This window comes from Pan troglodytes, chromosome 9, assembly GCF_028858775.2.
Source record: "Pan troglodytes isolate AG18354 chromosome 9, NHGRI_mPanTro3-v2.0_pri, whole genome shotgun sequence".
NCBI classification, from domain to species: Eukaryota; Metazoa; Chordata; class Mammalia; order Primates; family Hominidae; genus Pan; species Pan troglodytes.
In genome coordinates this window covers 10,079,701-10,098,767 of record NC_072407.2, presented here as the reverse complement: position 1 = coordinate 10,098,767, position 19,067 = coordinate 10,079,701, and the positions used below count along the sequence as shown (strand labels likewise).

The window sequence follows — 19,067 nt, the reverse complement described above, 5'->3', positions numbered from 1 at the left end:
TTTTCTAATTAACTTTATTTTCTATCCATATCTGACTTTCAAAGCAAAATTTCTAGAGTAGTACTGATTAATACCATAGTCACTAGCCTCACGTGGCTATTGAATGCTTGGAATCTGGGTAGTCTGAATTAAAATGTATGTTAAGTGTAAAATACTCAGGGTGTTTCAAAGACTTAGTACAGAAAAGGAATGTGCAATATCACATTAATGATTATCTTGTATTTGTTATGTGTTGAAATGATAATATTTTGGATATGTTGGACTAAATAAAATATATTATTAGAACTAATTTTGTCTGTTTCTACTTTTTCAACATGTGTACTAAAAAGTTTAAAATTAAGTATGTGACTCATATTGCACAGCACAGTTCTAGAGGAAATCCTCACTAATATTACCTATTTTGGTGAGATAAAACCAAAGTTAACTTGTTCACCTTGTTTTTCAAATAAATATATGCCGATATTGTTTTGACATTGTTTATAAATGTCTAAAAATTACATATAAGTGAAGCAAAACAGATTTTTCAGGCAAATACTTTTAAAATATGAACTTTTTACCATGTTCTTTGGGAAGACAAGACTTATGGAAAAATTTCTTAATCTCAGGGAGGTGTGTACTCTAAATCCCTCAATATGTCCTTTTCCTGGCACCCAAGGTTATCTTCTAACAGCTTACTATAGGCATCTGGATTTGTCATACAAATGATGTGATCTTGAAAATAACTAGTCCTCAAAGTTTTGGTGTTTTGATAAGTATATGTTAATATAACATATTGTTAAAACTTTCAGATTTTTAATATTTCCTAAGAGGTGGTGGCTTAAATTTACCTTACAAGCATGTTATATCTTTATAATTGTAAGATTCTTCCATAGGTATATGGTTATTCACATTTCAAGTCAAGCCATTTTTCTTATGTTTAAATGTATGAGAGAATGAGATTTTAGAGAGTCCTTCTTCTTTGAGTAATAAAGAAAAAGGTGTATCTACTCGGATCTTAACAGATGGCTTTTCACTTTTGAGAAATTTCTAATTAAATTATTGATTATATGCTTTTAACTATTGCTTCTTATATGTGGTACATGCTTATTTTTCAGTCAGTAGGTTTCAATTCCAGGATATCCAGGAATTAAATACTAATTTATCATTTTTTTTGCAAGATGGAGAAGAGAAATGAACGGAGAGAGCTCTGCAGAATTCTGCTTGAGTATGACAGGGCTTAATCTCAGATGCTTTCAGTTAAATTTAAAACATTCGGACATTTGGGACAGTCTTGGTATTAGATACTTGAGAAATTTTCCTTGTATGGTCAAAACAAAGTAACACATACTTGTAAGTTGTTACTGAAGCACAGAATCTTGTATTTAGAAGAATATTCTAAAACAAATCGCTCACTATTATCAGGTATTGGATGAATAATGGGAAACACAGTGAATTCTCTTATTTGATTTATTCCCAGGCGGGACACAACTTTTATGTTGTGGGTATGTATGTGTGTGCATGTGTGTGTGTGGCTGTGCAAGGCCTACTGCCCAGACCTTCTCTTTATCTAATGCTTCCTTACAGGACCAAGTATCTTACTGCCCATACATGTCTTTTATTCCATTCCTCACTGCTCTACAGTTTAGAAGAATGTGTTCTGGAGTGCATATTTGTATTTTTCCTACCCAAACTTTGAGGTCCTCAAATCAACAACAATATTCTTTTTATTTTTGTTTCTTAATAGCTAACATAATTCACAGGACACCATGTGCGCTTAGAAGCTGTCCAATTAATGAGAAAATAATGTTCAGGAAAAGTATTTTAGGTGTCAATATTGTTGCTAGATTATATGCTCTAATACCAGCAATCTTTTGACTCATTAATAAAGCTTTGTTTGCATATCAAAACCTGTGATATATTGGATCTGAAAGATAAATGTTCTAAGCACAGACACACTGGGGAGGAGGATTCAAGAATCTCATATATCCAATAAAACTCATTGATAATTGTTACTCATGAGGAATCAAGGCAAAACCCTTGCCCTCTTGCAATGCACATTAGAAAAATTTACTTGTCTTCCAGAGAAAGAGAAGGAGAGGGGGAGAGAGGAGGTGAGGGGAGAAAGAGAACTAGAGAAAGGCAATGATGTGGTTGAAGGGTGAGAGAAAAAGACCTACTTACAGACCAGTAGCAACTTTCCTCCACTGAGGACTGAAATTTCAACTACTGTGTTTTTTTCTCCAATGTATTCCCTTTTCTGAAAATAAGAATAAAAGGACATTACACATAACAGACACAACAAAATAACCGCAGTTGTATTTTTAATGATACAAAATTCATGACATATTGAGTTGTGTGTTCAGAAACATAAATTTTTCACTTTAAAATCTGCTTTAAGGAATGTCAGTGTTTTGGACAAAATATGATTATAAGCATGGAATAAAATGAGAGAGGGCCAAGAATATTTCTGAGAAAGGGGTGAAAAGGAAGATAGACTTAAATTAAAACCGATGTTTTTGAAAAGCACACACAATATCTAGTGTACCCAGTTTGAGGTTATAAGTCACAGATATGAATTTCAGCCCACTCACTCATTAAGTGATTAATAAATTATCTTATTTTAGATATTCAGAGATCCAGTTGTCCTTGTTAGCACCTTTTCTTCAACAACCTCTGCATTCCCTGCTTAATTTCTTGGGTTCTCACCCCGTAAACGATGGGGTTAAGGGCTGCAGGAATGACATGGTGGAGAACATTGAGCAAGACTGGCACATCAGGGGAGACTTTCTTCTTAGCCACATGTGTGAGGACAAAAACCAGAAGGATGGTGCTGAAGAAGAGGATAAGCATGAAGTGGGAGCCACATGTGCTTAGGGCCTTTGCCACAGCACCCTCTGCCTTGAGTCTCAGCACAGCTCGCAGAATGAAGGTGTAGGAGAGGAAGATAAGGATGAGGTCAGATCCTAGCAGAGTCCAGCCTCCAGCAAATTGGTAAAGGTGATTGATGGTGACATCATCGCAGGAGAGTCTGGAAACAGACATATTGGCACAGATGCAGTTCTCAATGACATTTCTTCCACAATAACGGAGTTGTGCTGAAAGGATGGGGATGGGCAGAGTCATAAGCACATTTCTGGTCAAAATAAACATGGCAGCCTTGACTACAAAGTGATCAGTGATGATTGATGGTTATCTCAGTGGGTGGCAGATGGCCACATAACGATCATAGGCCATGACCATGAATGTGCAAGACTCCATGGCTAGGAAACAATTCATGATGTACATCTGGAGGAAGCAGGCAGGGAAGCTGATGGGCCTGAGGTCAAACCAGAAGATGGTCAGGACTTTGGGGATGACAGTGAGGCAGAGCACGATGTCCAGCAGGGAGAGGAGGCTAAGCAGGTAGTACAGGGGCTGGTGCAGAGAGGCCTCCAGCCAGATGGTCATCAGGAGGGTGGTGTTGGCCCCTACGGCCAAGAGGAAAAGAAGGCTGAGGGGCAGGGACAGCCAGTGCTGCCAGCTGGGGGATCTGACAAAACAATTCAAGAGGAAGTCTGAAGCTTCAGTGGAGAGGGTGTCATTTCGGTGTGTTGTCATATTTTCCCATATATTTTACTGCTTTCTTTCAGTGATCTGGAAAATTATGATTACAAATTAGCTGTGGATTCTTGATACACAAAGATAGCACAATTTGTTTGTCATAGGTACAACTTGTGGTTTCTAGCAGGTTATGTAGAGCCAAGCAAATTCATCTGTTTATCCTCAGTGTCATGTCACTGGGGTATTCCTATCACTTTAAACAGTACAGCTGTCTGAGGTGACATGATTCCTCTATACATGTTTATTCAATGTCCATTTTCAATAGAATTGTTTTTTTTAGAGAAACTAAAAAGGAGAAAACACTTAGGAAACAACTTTAGTGTGACAGGTGAGACTCTAAATTTCTACCCATAGGTTTCTTCTTCACAATTTTCTTTTTAATGTACACATAGCCTACCACATCTACAAGTTGACTATTGCAATATGCTCAAATAAATAGCAGAGCCTGGCACAAGGAAGGGACTCAGATAAATGTCCCTAGTCCCCATGTCCCCATGACATCCTTATTCTAACCTTTCTGCTGCACTTATTTTGCTTAGAGATTTTTAAAATCATACATCTAAAATAAATTGAGTTAACTTGTATTTTGTCTAAAAGTTCATTTTTATTTAGTAGGCATAGATTCCACCAAATAATTGCCTTAATATCTCTCTATTTTTTAGATGTTCATATTTTTAGGCTTCCTAACTTTTGGGAGAAACAGCTTTAAAAGGAGAGTGGGCACTTCCACATAGCTAACAGGGAGAAATGCTTGTCATTAGACATGATGAAAAATTGGTTCTTCTTATTGTAATTGTGTGAGGGTGACGAAGTTCACCTTTAAAGTCCTTCCGTCTCCTTCCAGTTTCCTTTTCCATCTTGACTGTAATGATATAGCTACACATTTCCCTCTCTCCTGACAGTAGTTCAGTGTTGCCATTATTCCCTTATCATTTAACCCTTTTCCCTGGCATTCTGTTAGGTACCAGCATCACAAAATTCAATAAGAAACTGTCCTTATTTTTACTAAAACAAACCTATAACTACTCTGGGAGATGATGGGTGTAACGAGAATGAATGATATGAGCAATGTCAGAGATATGCACAAATTATTAGGAGACTGCAGAGGAGAGTTGAGTGTGACATAGGGGATAGGCTGGAAAAAAGTCATTATAAGTAGGGTGATGTGGTACCCACATTTACATTAAAGGTAAAGGATTCTAAGATTCCCCTCCCCTGCATTGTGAAAGACAGCCCATAAAAAGAACACTGTAGCTTGGCAAGGGTGTAGGTCAGGTCTTCAGGGGGCCCTCCAAATCATGCAGTTTTATTGTGCATATTTCTGTCTACTGGGACAGAGGTTTCTGTTCAGATGTTATTTTGTAGGTTTAAAAATTCCTTTTCATCGCTTCTCAGCCTTTTGGCTAAGATCAAGTGTGTGAAATTCCTTTTCATCAAATGTTTAAGAAATGCCCTGTTTCTCACACTTTGGCTCACTAATATAACAAAATTATATGGTTATTTTTGTAATTCTTTCTACTTGCTGGGAACTGTGCTCTGTTTTAGCACTTCATCCCATTTAGTTATTCAACATTCTGTGAAATATGTTTCATTATCACCACTTACAAACAAGGGAAGTGATATTTCAAAATCCAGGTTCTTAACTGCCCATGTTATTATTCTAATCCTAATCTTACCTAATATAGAGGTTGGGTTGGATTAATTTCTAGGGTTCCTTCAGACCCAACAAATAATTCTTTTTTTTTTTTTTTTTTTTTTTTTTTAGATGGGGTCTAGCTCTGTTGCCAGACTGGAGTGCAATGGCGCGATCTCTGCTCACTGCAACCTCCGCCTCCCAGGTTCAAGCGATTCTCCCGCCTCAGCCTCCAGAGTAGCTGGGATTACAGGCACACGCCACCACACCCAGTTAATTTTGTTTGTTTTTGTGGTTGTAGTAGAGATGGGGTTTCACCATGTTGGCCAGGATGGTCTCGATCTCCTGACCTCGAGATCCACCCACCTCAGCCTCCCAAAGTGCTGGGATTACAGGTGTGAGCCACCGTGCCCGGCCAAACCCAATAAATAATTCTATTATACGTATTTGCCCCACTGATCCTATAAAAAAGAAAACAAACTTTACCCAAAACACAATTGATAGTTTTAAGAATTGAATCTGTCGAGGAAAAAAGTTTTGGGGTAGGGACAGGGTGACAAGGAAGGAAGTTATAATTAAACTGTGAACTCCAAACTGTATGATATTTTCCTACTGATGGAAACATACTTTTTGGAAGAGGTTCAGGTAGGCTTTTTGTTTTCAGTTGTCTTTCCTATTCCCCAAAAGCAGTTCCAGTCCTTGCTCAACTGGGTCCTGTCAGATTCTCCTCATCAGAAAGACCCTGTTAGTAACTGTGGCTGCTGTCAGTGGAGGGAGGACGGGCATTCCTCCAGGGATCCTCTCTTCACTCCTCTTGATCCTCTGATTCCCCATGTAGTCTGCCAGGCATGGCCCTTCACCTCATATATAGAAGAGATTTAGATATTCTCCCAATTCTTTTCTCCTGCAAATAATAGGGTATATTAGTAATGACTTTGGTAAGTTCAAAATGAATTTTAAACATACCGTTTCATTTGTGATTCATAATACTTTGAAGTAGGTAGGGTAAGTTGATTATTTTAGCAATTATCTTTCACATAGGCAAATCATATTTTAGTGGTTTTACATGTCTTCCTACAGTTTCTCAGGGTTCAACTGTGGAGAAAATAAAAGTCTAAATAATTCATTCAGGTCCAAGCCAGTGAAAATAGGAATACGCCTGTGCCCTGTGTCACCATAGTGATGCATACATGTTTATGTTATTTGGGATTTTGTTTTATATATTTTGTAGGTTTTTCTTTTCCACCCACACTCTCCATACACATACAATTCTAAGGGCTGTTTTTCAGCAGTCTGGAGATTCTCCCTCTCCCTTCCTCTTGCAACTCCGACTCCTGCTTCCCACAGCTCATAGGCTCCAATTCCCTCCTTATTCCCCTTTTGTATTGTGTCTTTTATTGTATTCCTGGTTTTGACTCTTAAGGAACAACCCCTTCAAGGTTAAATAAAGATTATAAAATCATTCTCTATGCACTTCATACCTGCCACCCTCCAATCTTACTTTCTCTTCTCTAATATTTTTGCCATTTTCCTTGATAGAGTGGCTCACTGAGAGTAAGACATACTGGAGTTACAGGAGGTCCTCAAGATAATAACCCCTAGAACAAAACTTCCAGCCTCGAGTTGGTGACTAACGACCCTTCTGCATGCCCTGGGCACTATGTTCATTCACTTCTTTTCCTTCTCTGTCTTTGAATACATTAACTTGTAAGTGTGGAATAAAAACCAGTAAGACCTTCTAAGCCTAGAACTTGGCATAATTGACCCAACCCCAATTAACTTTGCACCCACAGCAAGTACAACTACAGGCTGTTAAATTCCACATATTCCCTTTAAACACTATCTTCTGCATTACTTTCTTGTCATTTATTCCTTTGCTCATTGCATCCTCTGATCCTACTTTCTGCAAAATTTTTACAGTTAAAAATCACAGCCTGTTGGTTAGCTGTATTCTCAGGTATTTTATTCTTTTTGTGGCACTTGTAACTAGGATTGCATTCTTGATTCAGCTCTTAGCTTGAACTTCATTGGCGTAGAGAAATGCTACTAAGTTTTGTACATTGATTTTGTATCCTGGATCTTTATTGAAGTCCTTTATCTGTTCTAGGAGCCTTTTGCAGTGTATGAAGGGGACTTAAACTTCAGTAATGTTTTATTTTATTTTAAAAAACCTGAAGCAAATAAGGTGGTTTTTTTTTTTTTTTTTTTTTTTTAAAGAAAAATCACAGCCCCAAATCTTACCTTTCCAAGTAGCTTTTCTTCTCCAGGGGTCACAAAGGACTCCTAGAAGGAATTAAATGTTTTGTGCTTGGAAGTAGAGAAAATCTTGAAATGACCTTTGCAGGGTAGAGCCAAATGGAAGATCTAGTGACTTAGGCATGAGTATCCATAGAGAAGCCTAGAGGAAAAAGTATATTTTCTGTCTCTTGAAGAGCTTTGGGATAATTATTTTTAGCACTAAGATGAAATTTCTGAGGATTACATAGGAGGATTATTTTATTTTTCTAACTCACTGACTTTTCCTTTTTCCTTCTATTTTCTCTAATGTTTCTGCATGTTTTTCAATCATTCAACAAGCATCAATAAAGTACTCATCCCTAGAAGTAAAGCATCTGGAAACACATTTGCTCCTTTTCTCCTTTCATTATTCAATCTTGGTTTGTAATCAAAACTTGCCAATGGCACACTAGGGCTTAGGAACTGGAGCTAATGGTTTCCAGTTCCAGCCAGGAACAAGATGAGAAAGCCAAAGAAGTTGAAGCTCAAAGACTAAAGGAGAGACCAACAGCCTAGGCTTTCCCAGGTTGCAAGATAGGCCCACAGAATAGTGCCAAAGAAACCCTGTTTTAAAAAGTAAAAGAGTTGCTAGGGTTCTATCTTGGTAAAATTCAGGCAGGCCTGTAAGATACCTCTCTCAGGTGTAGTTTCAGATATTATTCAGTGCATCCAGTGACAGGTAGCTAGCTGCTCTTCTGGGCGTAGTTTTCTGTTCTTGTCAGAAGTAGATTTTAGCAATTTTGATCAGAAATATTTTGAACTACTTCCTGACTTCCACTGGTCCTGAACTGTGGTCTTTGTCTTCAACCTCTGAAGTTATAGAAACTAATGTAATTCTAACTTTATAATTCAGACACTGGTAGGCATATTCTTTGTTTTCAAGCCACTAAATTTCCATATTCAGAGTTGAAAACTCCAAATTTTCTTAACTTGGCTCCAAATTATGCACTTTTTAGCTCTCATACTGCCTGTTAATCTTCTATAGACAAATTGCAACTTTCCTGCATTTCTGCTACCACCAAGCACCCAGAGGATGGCAAAAGAGAGAAGGTCCCAGAGCACATAAGCCTCTTTACCTGAGACAGGGTGCAGTCTTTATTTATTTCCTTCTCAGACTACTTCAGCAGTATTGACCCAGGAATGGAAAAGAGCACAGATAGGGACTGAAGACAGAGATCTCTCTAGTCTTCTGGCTAATCTTGGTATAGCCACCTTTAACATCCTCTAGCCAGACTCACAGAAAATGTGAAGCATGGGGTTTGGCTCCATTAATATTGGAGCTCTTGTTAGTTTCAGAAGTATCTGGGGCAGTTATAATTGTAGTGCCTCAGAAACTCTGACCTCTGGGAACTTCTTAATCCCTCTTCCCTTAGGAACAAAAGGTCCTCCTGGGAAAAACAGGCAGTTAGATGGGAGAAGAAAATTATTCTCTTTCTTTCTGTGACAGAAAACCCCCGGTAATCCAGTGCTACATTGACTGCTTGTCCTGTAGGCAGTAAGTACGTCTCCTGGGTACAGGGATCTTATGTTCACATCCATCTGTGTTCATATTCATCTGCCTATGCACACTGAGCAGCTTCTGTGGATCCAATAAGTGAACGGAAATTTTTGTGGGCTTCCTGCTTGTTTTGTTTGATAGGCACTGCCCAAACCATGCTATTGAATGGATTGGTGTTAATCTATCATGACTTTTATGAAGGTATTATGATAAAAATGCAAGAGAAAACTGAACAAAATCTTACTGAGAAAATGCAATGTGATATTCAGAGAAAAAAGACCTATAATAATTTTTTTTGTGGTGAGAGGTTTAAGAATGGAATTTATAAATAACCCAATATTAGTTAGCAACTATGTTTTTCCTTTAGGTTTTATTTTCATTTTGAACCTTATATGAATTATTCACACTTATCAACTAATGGAAACAAGCATCATAAGTTTCTTCAAGACTTTTGCTTTATTTCTTTTCCTGTATTTTCCAACATTCCTCCTATTTCCCTTCCCTTTAGGAAAGTGAAAACTCCAGTGGATTTAAAATATATCTTTCTAATTAATTTTCAGTATGCTCATACAGGGATATACTTAATTTATGAAAAAATTCTTTTAAAATTGAATTTATATAACTGTTACTGGGTTGTAAATCTGTTATTCTTTTTCTATCAATGCTGTATCTTAAAATTTATACATGTTGCTATGTGTAAGTTGACTTTATTATTTTTTACTGCTGTTCACTACTAAGAAAGACCATTTGAGAATTTTCTCCAATACCTTATGAATTATAATGCTTTCCTTTCTCGACGGTGGAAACAGATACTATTTCAGGCCCTGTGTGTTGATTGGATACTGTTCTCACTAATTCTTTTAGGTGTCCTCCTCCCTTCCTCCACCTTGGTTAGTGTCCTCATCTGCACACATTCATTCATTACTTGAGGAAGATCCTCTGTAGGTTTTCAGGCTTCTCTCTGTGTGCAGCTTTCTTTTCTCCAGTATTCTTTCTTGCGAGCTTTAGCGGCTTTGGTCTTTCTGTACTCCAATTACATCTCCTCAACTTAGGGACTCCACTGAGTTCCATTTGGTCTTTCTTCCCTGCACTGCAGCCTGGAAACTCTTTGAAGACAGAAAACTGGGGTAGTTGTAGGGCCTGCCTCATTTGTTTCATATATTTCAGGGATTACTGTCCTTACTTGCCTGATGTCTACTGTCTTGAAACTCATTGTTTACTATATTTTATTCCACTTTTGGTTTGTTTTGTTTTAGGCCAGTTAGGAAAGCAAATTCAGTCCCTTTCATCATATCTTGGCTAGAAGCTGAATAATATGAGAATTTTTAGAGTAATTTAATTCACCTCATCAGTATTTGTTGTAGCTGATCTCAAAAGATGCCCGCCCCCAATGTAGCATGCTAGTGAGGAATCAATACTTTGTATGATCCCCTTATTTTCAATCTGAGATGAGTCTTGGATTCACTTTTGGTTAAAAGAATGTGTTGGAAGTGAAACTGATTGAATTCTGAGACAAGCTCCTAAGAGGCCTTGTAGCTTCTACCAGCATCTCTTAGTTAAGTTGTTTAGGGGGATATCTGACTGCACTGAGACAGTTTTACTGTGATGAAGCCCCAGTTAGCTATATGGAAAAGACTCACAAAGAGAGGCCTATGCTCAGTCATGCTCTGATGTTTGAACCATCTCAGACATGTGAGTAAAAAAGTTATATTGGACATCCCAGCTGCAGTACATGTCACACGAGTTAGAACCAAGAAATTCAGCTGACAGCTACACGGTACAGCGTAGCTGTCACGGTCACATCCAGTAATTCAATCCATCCCAGCTCATGACCCAGTCACTGTTGTGCAGACAAGATTTCCCCACTGTTCCCTTTCTGAATTCACAGTGCACAAATTCATTAGTATAATAAATGCTTATTTTTAGATGACACCAATAGATAACCAGAATAGAAATCAACAGTCAGATCCTCTTAGGCCTTGGAAAGCAGGGCCCTGGCCCTGGTCTCTGACACCTTATGGGGTCCAAGATTTGGAGGATTTAGCTTATCACAGAAGCAAGAAATTATTAAGATTGAAACGGAAACATGGCATGAAAATACTTATGAAAGACTTGCACGAACAAGTTACATATTTTCTATTGAATAGGCTTTGACAATGTTGGAGTATACCTAAATTAAGCTAGCTTGTTGTCTTGGATTTGATGGAATCATTCTGAAATCGAACAGCCCCTATTCCTACTGTATGATATGGGCATCTGACCCAGAGAAGACCAGGTCTCCTAGGCTGTGAAAGGAAGAGCAGGTGCGTAAGGCCGTGAGCCAGAGGACCCAGAGAATCCCAAGAACACCTACCTGAGCAGAGAAAAGAACAGGATATAGACTTCTCACAGTGACCACTTCAAGTTAGATGCTGAAAGGGCCTAATGCTACTTAGTGGTGCTCAGTGAAGTATAAATCTGTCTTGTTCTCCAAATGAGCCCTTGGGACTAGGCCCAGACTGCCTCCCAAGAGAGGCAGGACCACGTTCCTACATTCTAGTCATGTGAGCTATCTCAGGGATACCTGGGGCCACGTGGAAATCAGGTCTAGAATGGTGGGATCAGGAGCCCAGGTGATCTCAGCCTGACCTTCCAGCCTCATCATCCTCATTTCATTCCCCTCCCAGGCAATCTGGTCTAAGGCACTCAGAAATGTATTTCTCAAGCTCGTTCCCACAACCTGCCTGCATGGTTAAGACATGGTCTGACCCCATCCCTGTTTGGTTTTGCTCAGTCTATACCTTGGACACATTCCTTAACCACAATGCGTTGATAAAATTTAATCAGAGAGACCATACCTCATAGGTGTGTCCTGCGTCTAGAATGGAATATGCTATCAATCAATGCGGCCAGTAATTATTCATCACCAGGAGAAAGAAATTCCTGGCCTTTACTTTGTTGGACCCCAGCACCATGTCTCAAGACATCACCTGCGCGCGGTGGCAGGTCTCCGTGCTGTAGGCACCTGAATCACAGGAACTAAAGGTAGGGAGAAAAAGAAGGACAGATGGGCAAAAATCTGTGCCATTGAAGAGGAAACCTGAGACCGCCGAAGAGGAGAACTGCGTTGTTAGACTCCTGGCAGACTCGAGAGCCCGAGACTAACCAAACCGGTCACCAGGGCCCCGCGGCGTAGGCTGCGGGCTGTTCTCCTTAGCTTCCGGTAGTCTCCCCGCAGCTGAGGTCCGGGCCGGGTCAGGGCGTTAGCTGGTTACCATGGACACGGCGAGCGGACGCACACCAATCAGAAGACTGCGTTCCTTGCCCCTTTAAATACACACAGCCCAAAGCAATTTACTCCGTTCTGCTGGAACACAAACGCGCTTCTCAGTTTCTCTGGAGGAACTTGGTTGGCGAAGAGCTTGGCGCTTCTTGTAAACCTTGTCCCGCCGGACAAAGACTTGTGAAGGAACATGGAGTGCCACCAGGACTCCGTGGCCCTCCCCGCCTCTCTCTCCTTTTTCCCTTCATGGCGGTGAAGCTGTGGACGCTTCTCTTCAGGAGGTGAGCTCCAGATGAGACGCCACATCCCAGCGGAGTCCCGGAAGGGTCACCCCGGTAAGTGAAAGGCAATGGAAGGGCACCGTGGCTCAATAAGGCCGAGAGGCGAGACAAAGAGGGCAAAAATCTTATTTATTGAGCTCTCGGGCGAGGTTCACTGGTCCGCAGGGGGAAGGCCAGGGAAGTCACGCTGTGCCAAAGGTGTAGCGCATTTATATAGATGAGTGACGTGCTTTAGTGACGTGCTTTAGTGGGCATGCGTGTTCACTGAGGCAGCGGGAACAAGAAAGGTGAACCCGGAAATGCTGAGTCAGGGTATCCGAGGTGGCTGTCCGGATGGCGGGAATAAATGGTGGGAACAGGCGAAAATGCCAAGTCAGGGTAGCCAAGATGGCTGCTGGGATGGCGGGAACTGGCGAATCCGGGAATGCTGAGTCAGGGCAGCCAAGATGGCTGCGATCTTGGGGTCTTCACCGGGATCCAATCAGTCCAACCTCCTTTTGGTTATAGAAAAGGGGCGACGAATTCGTCTGGCTACTTCCTGCTGTTAAGGGGCGTCGTTGGGGAGGGGGCCTAAATCAGAGGTTGGCAGTTGGACATAAGGGTGAAGTAGCATCTGGTTGAAAGTGACCCTGGTGATTTCTTGTATCCGCTGGCGGAGAAACTGTACTAGGATTGGGGCAAAACACAGTATTATACAGAGAATTATAATTGGGATAAGGAAAGGGAGCATCTGTTGAACCACAGGTGAAAACTATCAGGAAGGACCAGGGCGGAGAGGGTCGTAGAAGTGTTTTAACTCCTCTTGGATCTTTTTTAAAGTTTGTAAATTAGTCTCAACTACCCCTGACTCGTTAATAGCAGCATTCTTCCTGTAAGAATAAACATGTCCCTCCTTTTTCTGCCGTAAGCAGGTCTAAGGCCCGCCTGTTCTGTGCCGTGACCTGTGCTACCGAAGTCATCTGTTGCTGTAGGGAGGCCAGGGACTCAGCCGATGCCTCAATGGCCAACTGCAGGTGAGTAGACAGATCCTGAGATGTTTGGATTAAGTGGGTTGAGGGCTCCTGTTCCTAGCCCTGATGCCACTAAGGAGGAGGCTAAGGAGATGCCTAGTACTAAGGGTAGGAAAATAGCCCGTTTGCTTTTATTTCGCGGCCTTGGCTCGGTCCAGGCTAGCAGATGGCTAAGTTCGTCCTGACTATATAGGGTCAGGCTAGGGATGAGAGAGACGGGTAAGCACAAGGTGTGATTACCAGTTGAGTTAAGAACTTTAGTTAGCGTGGAGTTACACCAGAAGTAGCCTCCGGGTGTGCCGGGGCGCTGGTAAGCATCCTGGTCTGGTTACACCAAGAGGCATTTGGGATGGAGTAACAGAACGGGAACTTGTATCTTGTAGGGTCTGAGAATAGTGGGACCTGTCCTTTCGGGACCGGTGGTATAGGGGTGGATGAATTTCTTGTATAATTAAAGGGGGTAGGGAGAGGAACTGCCACTAAGGGAGGTCTTCCGAGGGCCGCACAGAGGAAGCAGTGGGAGAGGTTTTGTACCCCTGTGGATTGGAGCAATTGTGCACCTTCTGAGATTAAAGTTAACCACGAGAAGCGGGAGGACGTGGCCTGGTCAGCTGCCGGTTGAAGCTGGTTGGCAAGCCTTCTCGGCCGACTGGATTGAGGAGGCTAAGTCGGATAACCCTGTGACAGTGGTTTTAAGGGTCCTGGCAATGCGAATGTTAGCTACCGGATACATAAAAGTTCTGTGCTCATATAGTTCTCCATCTATACCGGAGGCCCAGCGGGGGTCTCAAGGGTCAGAGATTTGGAGGTTAAATCCGTTAAAGCCTCCTGAAGTGTTGACAGAGAACATGGTATCCTTTCTATAAATTGATGCCTCATGGATATTGCACCAGTGCCACGGGCAGCCTACATTTTCTTTGACCCAGGTGGTATTGCATTTGTAGTTACTTTGATCATACAGGAAGCAAAGCGCTCGGTTTTTTGTATTTGGGCCTAAGGAGGAGAATTTTAGACCTAGGAAAGTTATGGGTGCCTGGCACCTTGCTGGCGGGCATGCTGCCATGGCTACTAGTCTAGAGGAGACTGCCTGTCCGGACTTCCAATTCTCAGTGAGGAAAAAAACCCAGTGAGAGGGAGTCTGAGAGGGGGCTTGTCTACTACGACTGGTGTGCAAGAATAAGAAGAGTGACAAGACAAAGCGAACTTCATGTTGGTGAAAGTTCTGGAGGGAGCCTCGCCACACTAGTTCGTCTATATAGGCTAACAGATTTTCAGGCCAGCGAAGGGTGTTAGCAAAAGTAGGGAATGACCAGCTTTCCTCAAGAAGAACTTGAATAAATTGTTGGAGCCTGTCACACGGAGAATTCATGCGGTATTTGATTTAGAGAGTTACAGTTTGGTTGGGGAGAGGGAGGTGACAGTCCAAGTGGCCTGATCTTGTGTAGGTGCCCTCTTAAGATGGGAAATATGGTACCAGGAGGGAAGGCCTATAAGTTTAGCTGCCGTCAGTGTTGTAAGAATTACCGTATGGGGCCTTTCCAACCGGGGGGAGAGGCCTCTTGCCTGGAGGTCTTTTACTAGTACCTGATCTCCTGGGGTTATTATGGCCAGACTGTCTGGGCCGAGTGGTCCAGGCTTTGGAAGGCTGCAGTCGGCGTGCTCTCTTAGCAGCTCCCTTAACAGGGTGAGGTAGGGCAGGTACGTGCTAAGAGGTGGGGTATTCACAGGGAGCTCTTGAAAGAGGAAGGGGTGCCCCTATAGGAGTTCAAAGGGGCTAAGGCCTGTGGGGCTTCGGGGTGCTGCCCAGAGCCGCGCGAGGGCGAAGGGAAGTAAGGTTACCCACGATTGGCGCGTCTCCAGAGCCAATTTGATTAGGTGTTGTTTGACAAGGCCGTTGGCGCGTTCCACTTTTCCAGAAGACTGTGGATGGTATGGAGTGTGTAGCTTCCAGTTAATGCCAAGTGTGGTTGTCACCTGTTTGACTATTTTGGAGATAAAAGCAGGACTATTATCAGATTGGATTGTCCGAGGGAGGCCAAATCTCGGGATTATGTGTTCAATGAGGGTTGAAGCTACCACCTCTGCTGTTTCATGAGTGGTGGGATAGGCTTCAATCCAACCTGAGAAAGTATCTACTAGAGTAAGAAGATAACGGAACTTTTTGTGTCTAGGCATGTGGGTGAAGTCAACTTGCCAGTCTTCTCCTGGCTGATGTTCTCTTAGCTGGTGACAGGGACCTGGGAGTTTAAGTTTTGCCTGAGGGTTTGCCACTGTGCAAACATGGCATTCCTGATGTATTTGCTTCAGTAAGGAATAAAGGGAAGGATGGTAGATTATGGGTTCAAGAAAGTTATATAAAGCCTTTGGGCCTATATGTAACGAACGGTGCATGTCGGTGAGGATGAGTTTCTTCTGACTGCACGGGAGAACTACTCTATCATCCACGAATATCCAGCCCTGATTACTCTTGTTAGGGGTGTGGCTATGAAAGCGCTCATCGGAGTTGGTTTTTACTCCTGAGCGACCCATGAGGTGGACTAGCTCTTCGGGGGAGTAATCGGGAGTGTAAGCAGGAGAGAGGAAGCACACAGGAGTGGGGGAAGGGGCCAAGAGGGCCGTGGCCCGGGCAGTGGTGTTGGCGAAATTGTTGCCTAATGATATAGGGTCTTTAGAATTTTGGTGGCTTTTGCAATGGATGATGGCTACCTGTGTGGGGGCTTTTAGCGCCTGGATGAGTTTCTCAATGAGGGGTCCATTGACAATAGGAGTACCTTAAGTGGTAAGGAACCCCCGTTCCTGCCAGAGAATGGAGTAGGTATGCGCTATTAAGTAGGCATACTTGGAATCAGTGTATATGTTTACTTTTTTGTTTTTAGATAGAATTAGAGCTCTAGTAAGAGCTATGAGTTCTGCCTTCTGGGAGGTTGTACCAGTGGGAAGTGGTTTGGCCTCAACTACTTGAGGTGACCACGGCGTATGCTGCTCGTCGTTGGCCCTGCGGCGTGGAGATGGAGCTACTATCCACAAACAGGGTCTGATGGGGATCTAGGATGGGGTTGTCTTGGAGGCTTAGGTGCGCGGGGGGTAGGGTCGATAGGATTTAAGAACACGCGTGTAAGGATGCAGGGTCCTGTTCTGGGCAGGGGAGGAGGGTAGCTGGGTTTAAAGTTGGAAAGGTAGTAAGTGTGATGTGTGGGTTTTCAATAAACAGGAGATGAAATAGCTGGAGTCTGGAGGGGGTCAGGTGACTCAGGCACTTGTGTGAGAGTAAGTCTTGCAGCCTATGTGAGGAGAAAACAGTGAGAGGGTGCCCTAAGGTAAGCTTAAGAGCCTCTTTGGTGAGTTTCACTGCTGCAGCCAAAGCCTGCAGGCACGGCTGCCAGCCCTGGACAGTGGGCTTGAGCTGCTTGGAAAGGTAGGCTACTGGCTGGTGTGTTCTTCCTACCAGTTGGGCCAGGAGCCCTGTAGCAACCTTTTCCCGCTCATCGGTAAAGAGATGGAATGGGCGTAGCGGGTTTGGGAGTGAGAGGGCTGGGGCTGTTATGAGGCAATTTTTAAGCTTATTGAAAAGATTGGCTACTAGTTTTGGCTCAGACAGTGGGCCAAGGGGGGTCTGTTTGGTGGCCTGATACAGGGGCCTTGCTAGGACTCCGAAATTGGGGACCCAATGTCTGAAAAAGCCGACTAGCCCCAAGAAGGAGAGAATATCTTCAGCATCTTGTGGAGGCTGAAGATTTTGTAAGAGGCTGATTCTGTCTGAGGTTAGGCCTTTTGAGTTTGGGGTGAGACGTATACCTAAGTAGGTGACTTTAGAGGTACATAGTTGGGCTTTGGACGGGGTGACTCTATAGCCTCAGTTTCCTAGGAAGTTTAAGAGAGTACAAGTGTCCTTAAGGCAATCTGTCTCAGAGGGGCTGCAAAGGAGCAGGTCATCAACATATTGGATAACAGTACTGGCCTCCAAAGGGCAGCGAGCGAGGTCTTGGGCCAATGCCTGTCCAAAGAAATGAGGGCTGTCTCTAAACCCCTGTGGCAGAACCGTCCAGGTGAGTTGTTTAGAGACGCCGGTGTCTGGGTCCTCCCATGTGAAAGCAAAGAGGAAGTAAGAAGCGGGGTCTAGTGGGATAGAGAAAAAGGCATCTTTAAGGTCCAGAACAGTGAAGTGAGACCTGTTGCGGGGGATGCGAGAGAGGAGTGTGTATGGATTAGGAACTACCGGGACTGTAGGGATGACTGCCTCGTTGATGAGGCGAAGATCTTGTACTAGACGGTAAGTCCCAGAGGCTTTTCGTACCGGCAGAATAGGAGTATTGCAAGGAGAATTAGTGGTAATTAGGATGTGTTGTTGTAGAAGCCGAGTAATAATGGGTTTTAGTCCTTGACGGTGCTCTAAGGAAATGGGGAACTGAGGTCAGGCAGGGAACTTGAGCGGGTCCTTTAACTTAATAAGGACTGGCTTATGGTGTGTGGCAACAACGGGAGTGTTGGTGTCCCAAACTTTTGGGGTCAACGGGGGTAGGGAAGACTAATGGCGGGGTTGGAGAGGCCTGGGCTGCTGTATCGGCTGAGAGGAGGGGTAGGAGAAGAGCTAGGTGGGTGGATGGGCCGGGCCGGAAGACTACTGAGGCTCCTAACTTGGTCAGGAGATCTCTCCCTAGGAGAGGGACTGGACATGAAGGGATGATGAGGAAAGAGTGCATGAAGAACGAGTGGTCTAGGCGGCAGGGCAGTGAAGGTGTCTGGCGGTAGGTGGAGGGAGTGCCATCAATCCCCATAACAGAGATTGAGGAGGGTTGGCTGGGCCCGCTAAAAGATGGCAAAACAGAGTAGGTAGCCCCTGTGTCCAGTAAAAAGGAAATGGACTTACCCACTACCTGAAGCATTACCCTGAGCTTGGCAAGGGTGAGAGGGGTTCCCAAGTCTGGGCCTCTTCAGTCGTCATCCAGTTGGAGAAGCTGGAAGGCGCCTTCACCATCCGGGGAGGGGTCGCCATGTGGCGACACAGCGGCCGCTCCGAGGCCGGGGCAGTCTGACCTCCAGTGCCCCATTTGTCGGCAGTTAGGGCACGGGCGCATTGGCGGCTTGGGGTTTGGGCACTGCTTTGCCCAATGACCTGGATTGCCGCACTTGAAACAGTTGTAAGGCAGGCAGGACGGTTGCTGTTGGCTAGGGCACCAGCTGGCCCAGTGTCCCGAGTTGCCGCACTTGAAGCAGGCGCCAGATGGGGCCCAGGAGATTGTACCTCTACCTTTCTTGCCTGGGCTCTTAGGGAATGCCGGTTGCACGGCAGCCGCCAGGGCCTTGGTTTGGAGCTGAACTTTTTGTTTTAATCTTGCCTGTTGTTGTACCTCAGCCACCTCCTCTCGGGAATTAAAAACTTTGAACGCCAGCTTTACTAAGTCCTGAATAGGGGTTTGGGGGCCTTCCTCCGCCTATTTTAGTTTTTTTTCTAATATCTGTTGCTGACTGGGAAATAAAATACGTTGCCAAGATGGTTGCTCCTGCAGGGGAGGCCGGATCTAGGCGG

The 19,067-nt window shown here is 43.5% G+C and overlaps 1 protein-coding gene across 1 annotated transcript; it reads right to left on the bottom strand.

Moving 5' to 3' along the window:
* Positions 1 to 2,529: 2,529 nt before the first annotated feature.
* OR56A3 (olfactory receptor family 56 subfamily A member 3) lies at positions 2,530 to 5,926 on the bottom strand. Its single transcript, XM_521801.7, is given in 2 exon segments — positions 2,530 to 3,612; positions 5,840 to 5,926. A coding segment is annotated over 1 exon segment (948 nt). The 5' UTR covers positions 3,577 to 3,612; positions 5,840 to 5,926; the 3' UTR covers positions 2,530 to 2,628.
* Positions 5,927 to 19,067: the final 13,141 nt, after the last annotated feature.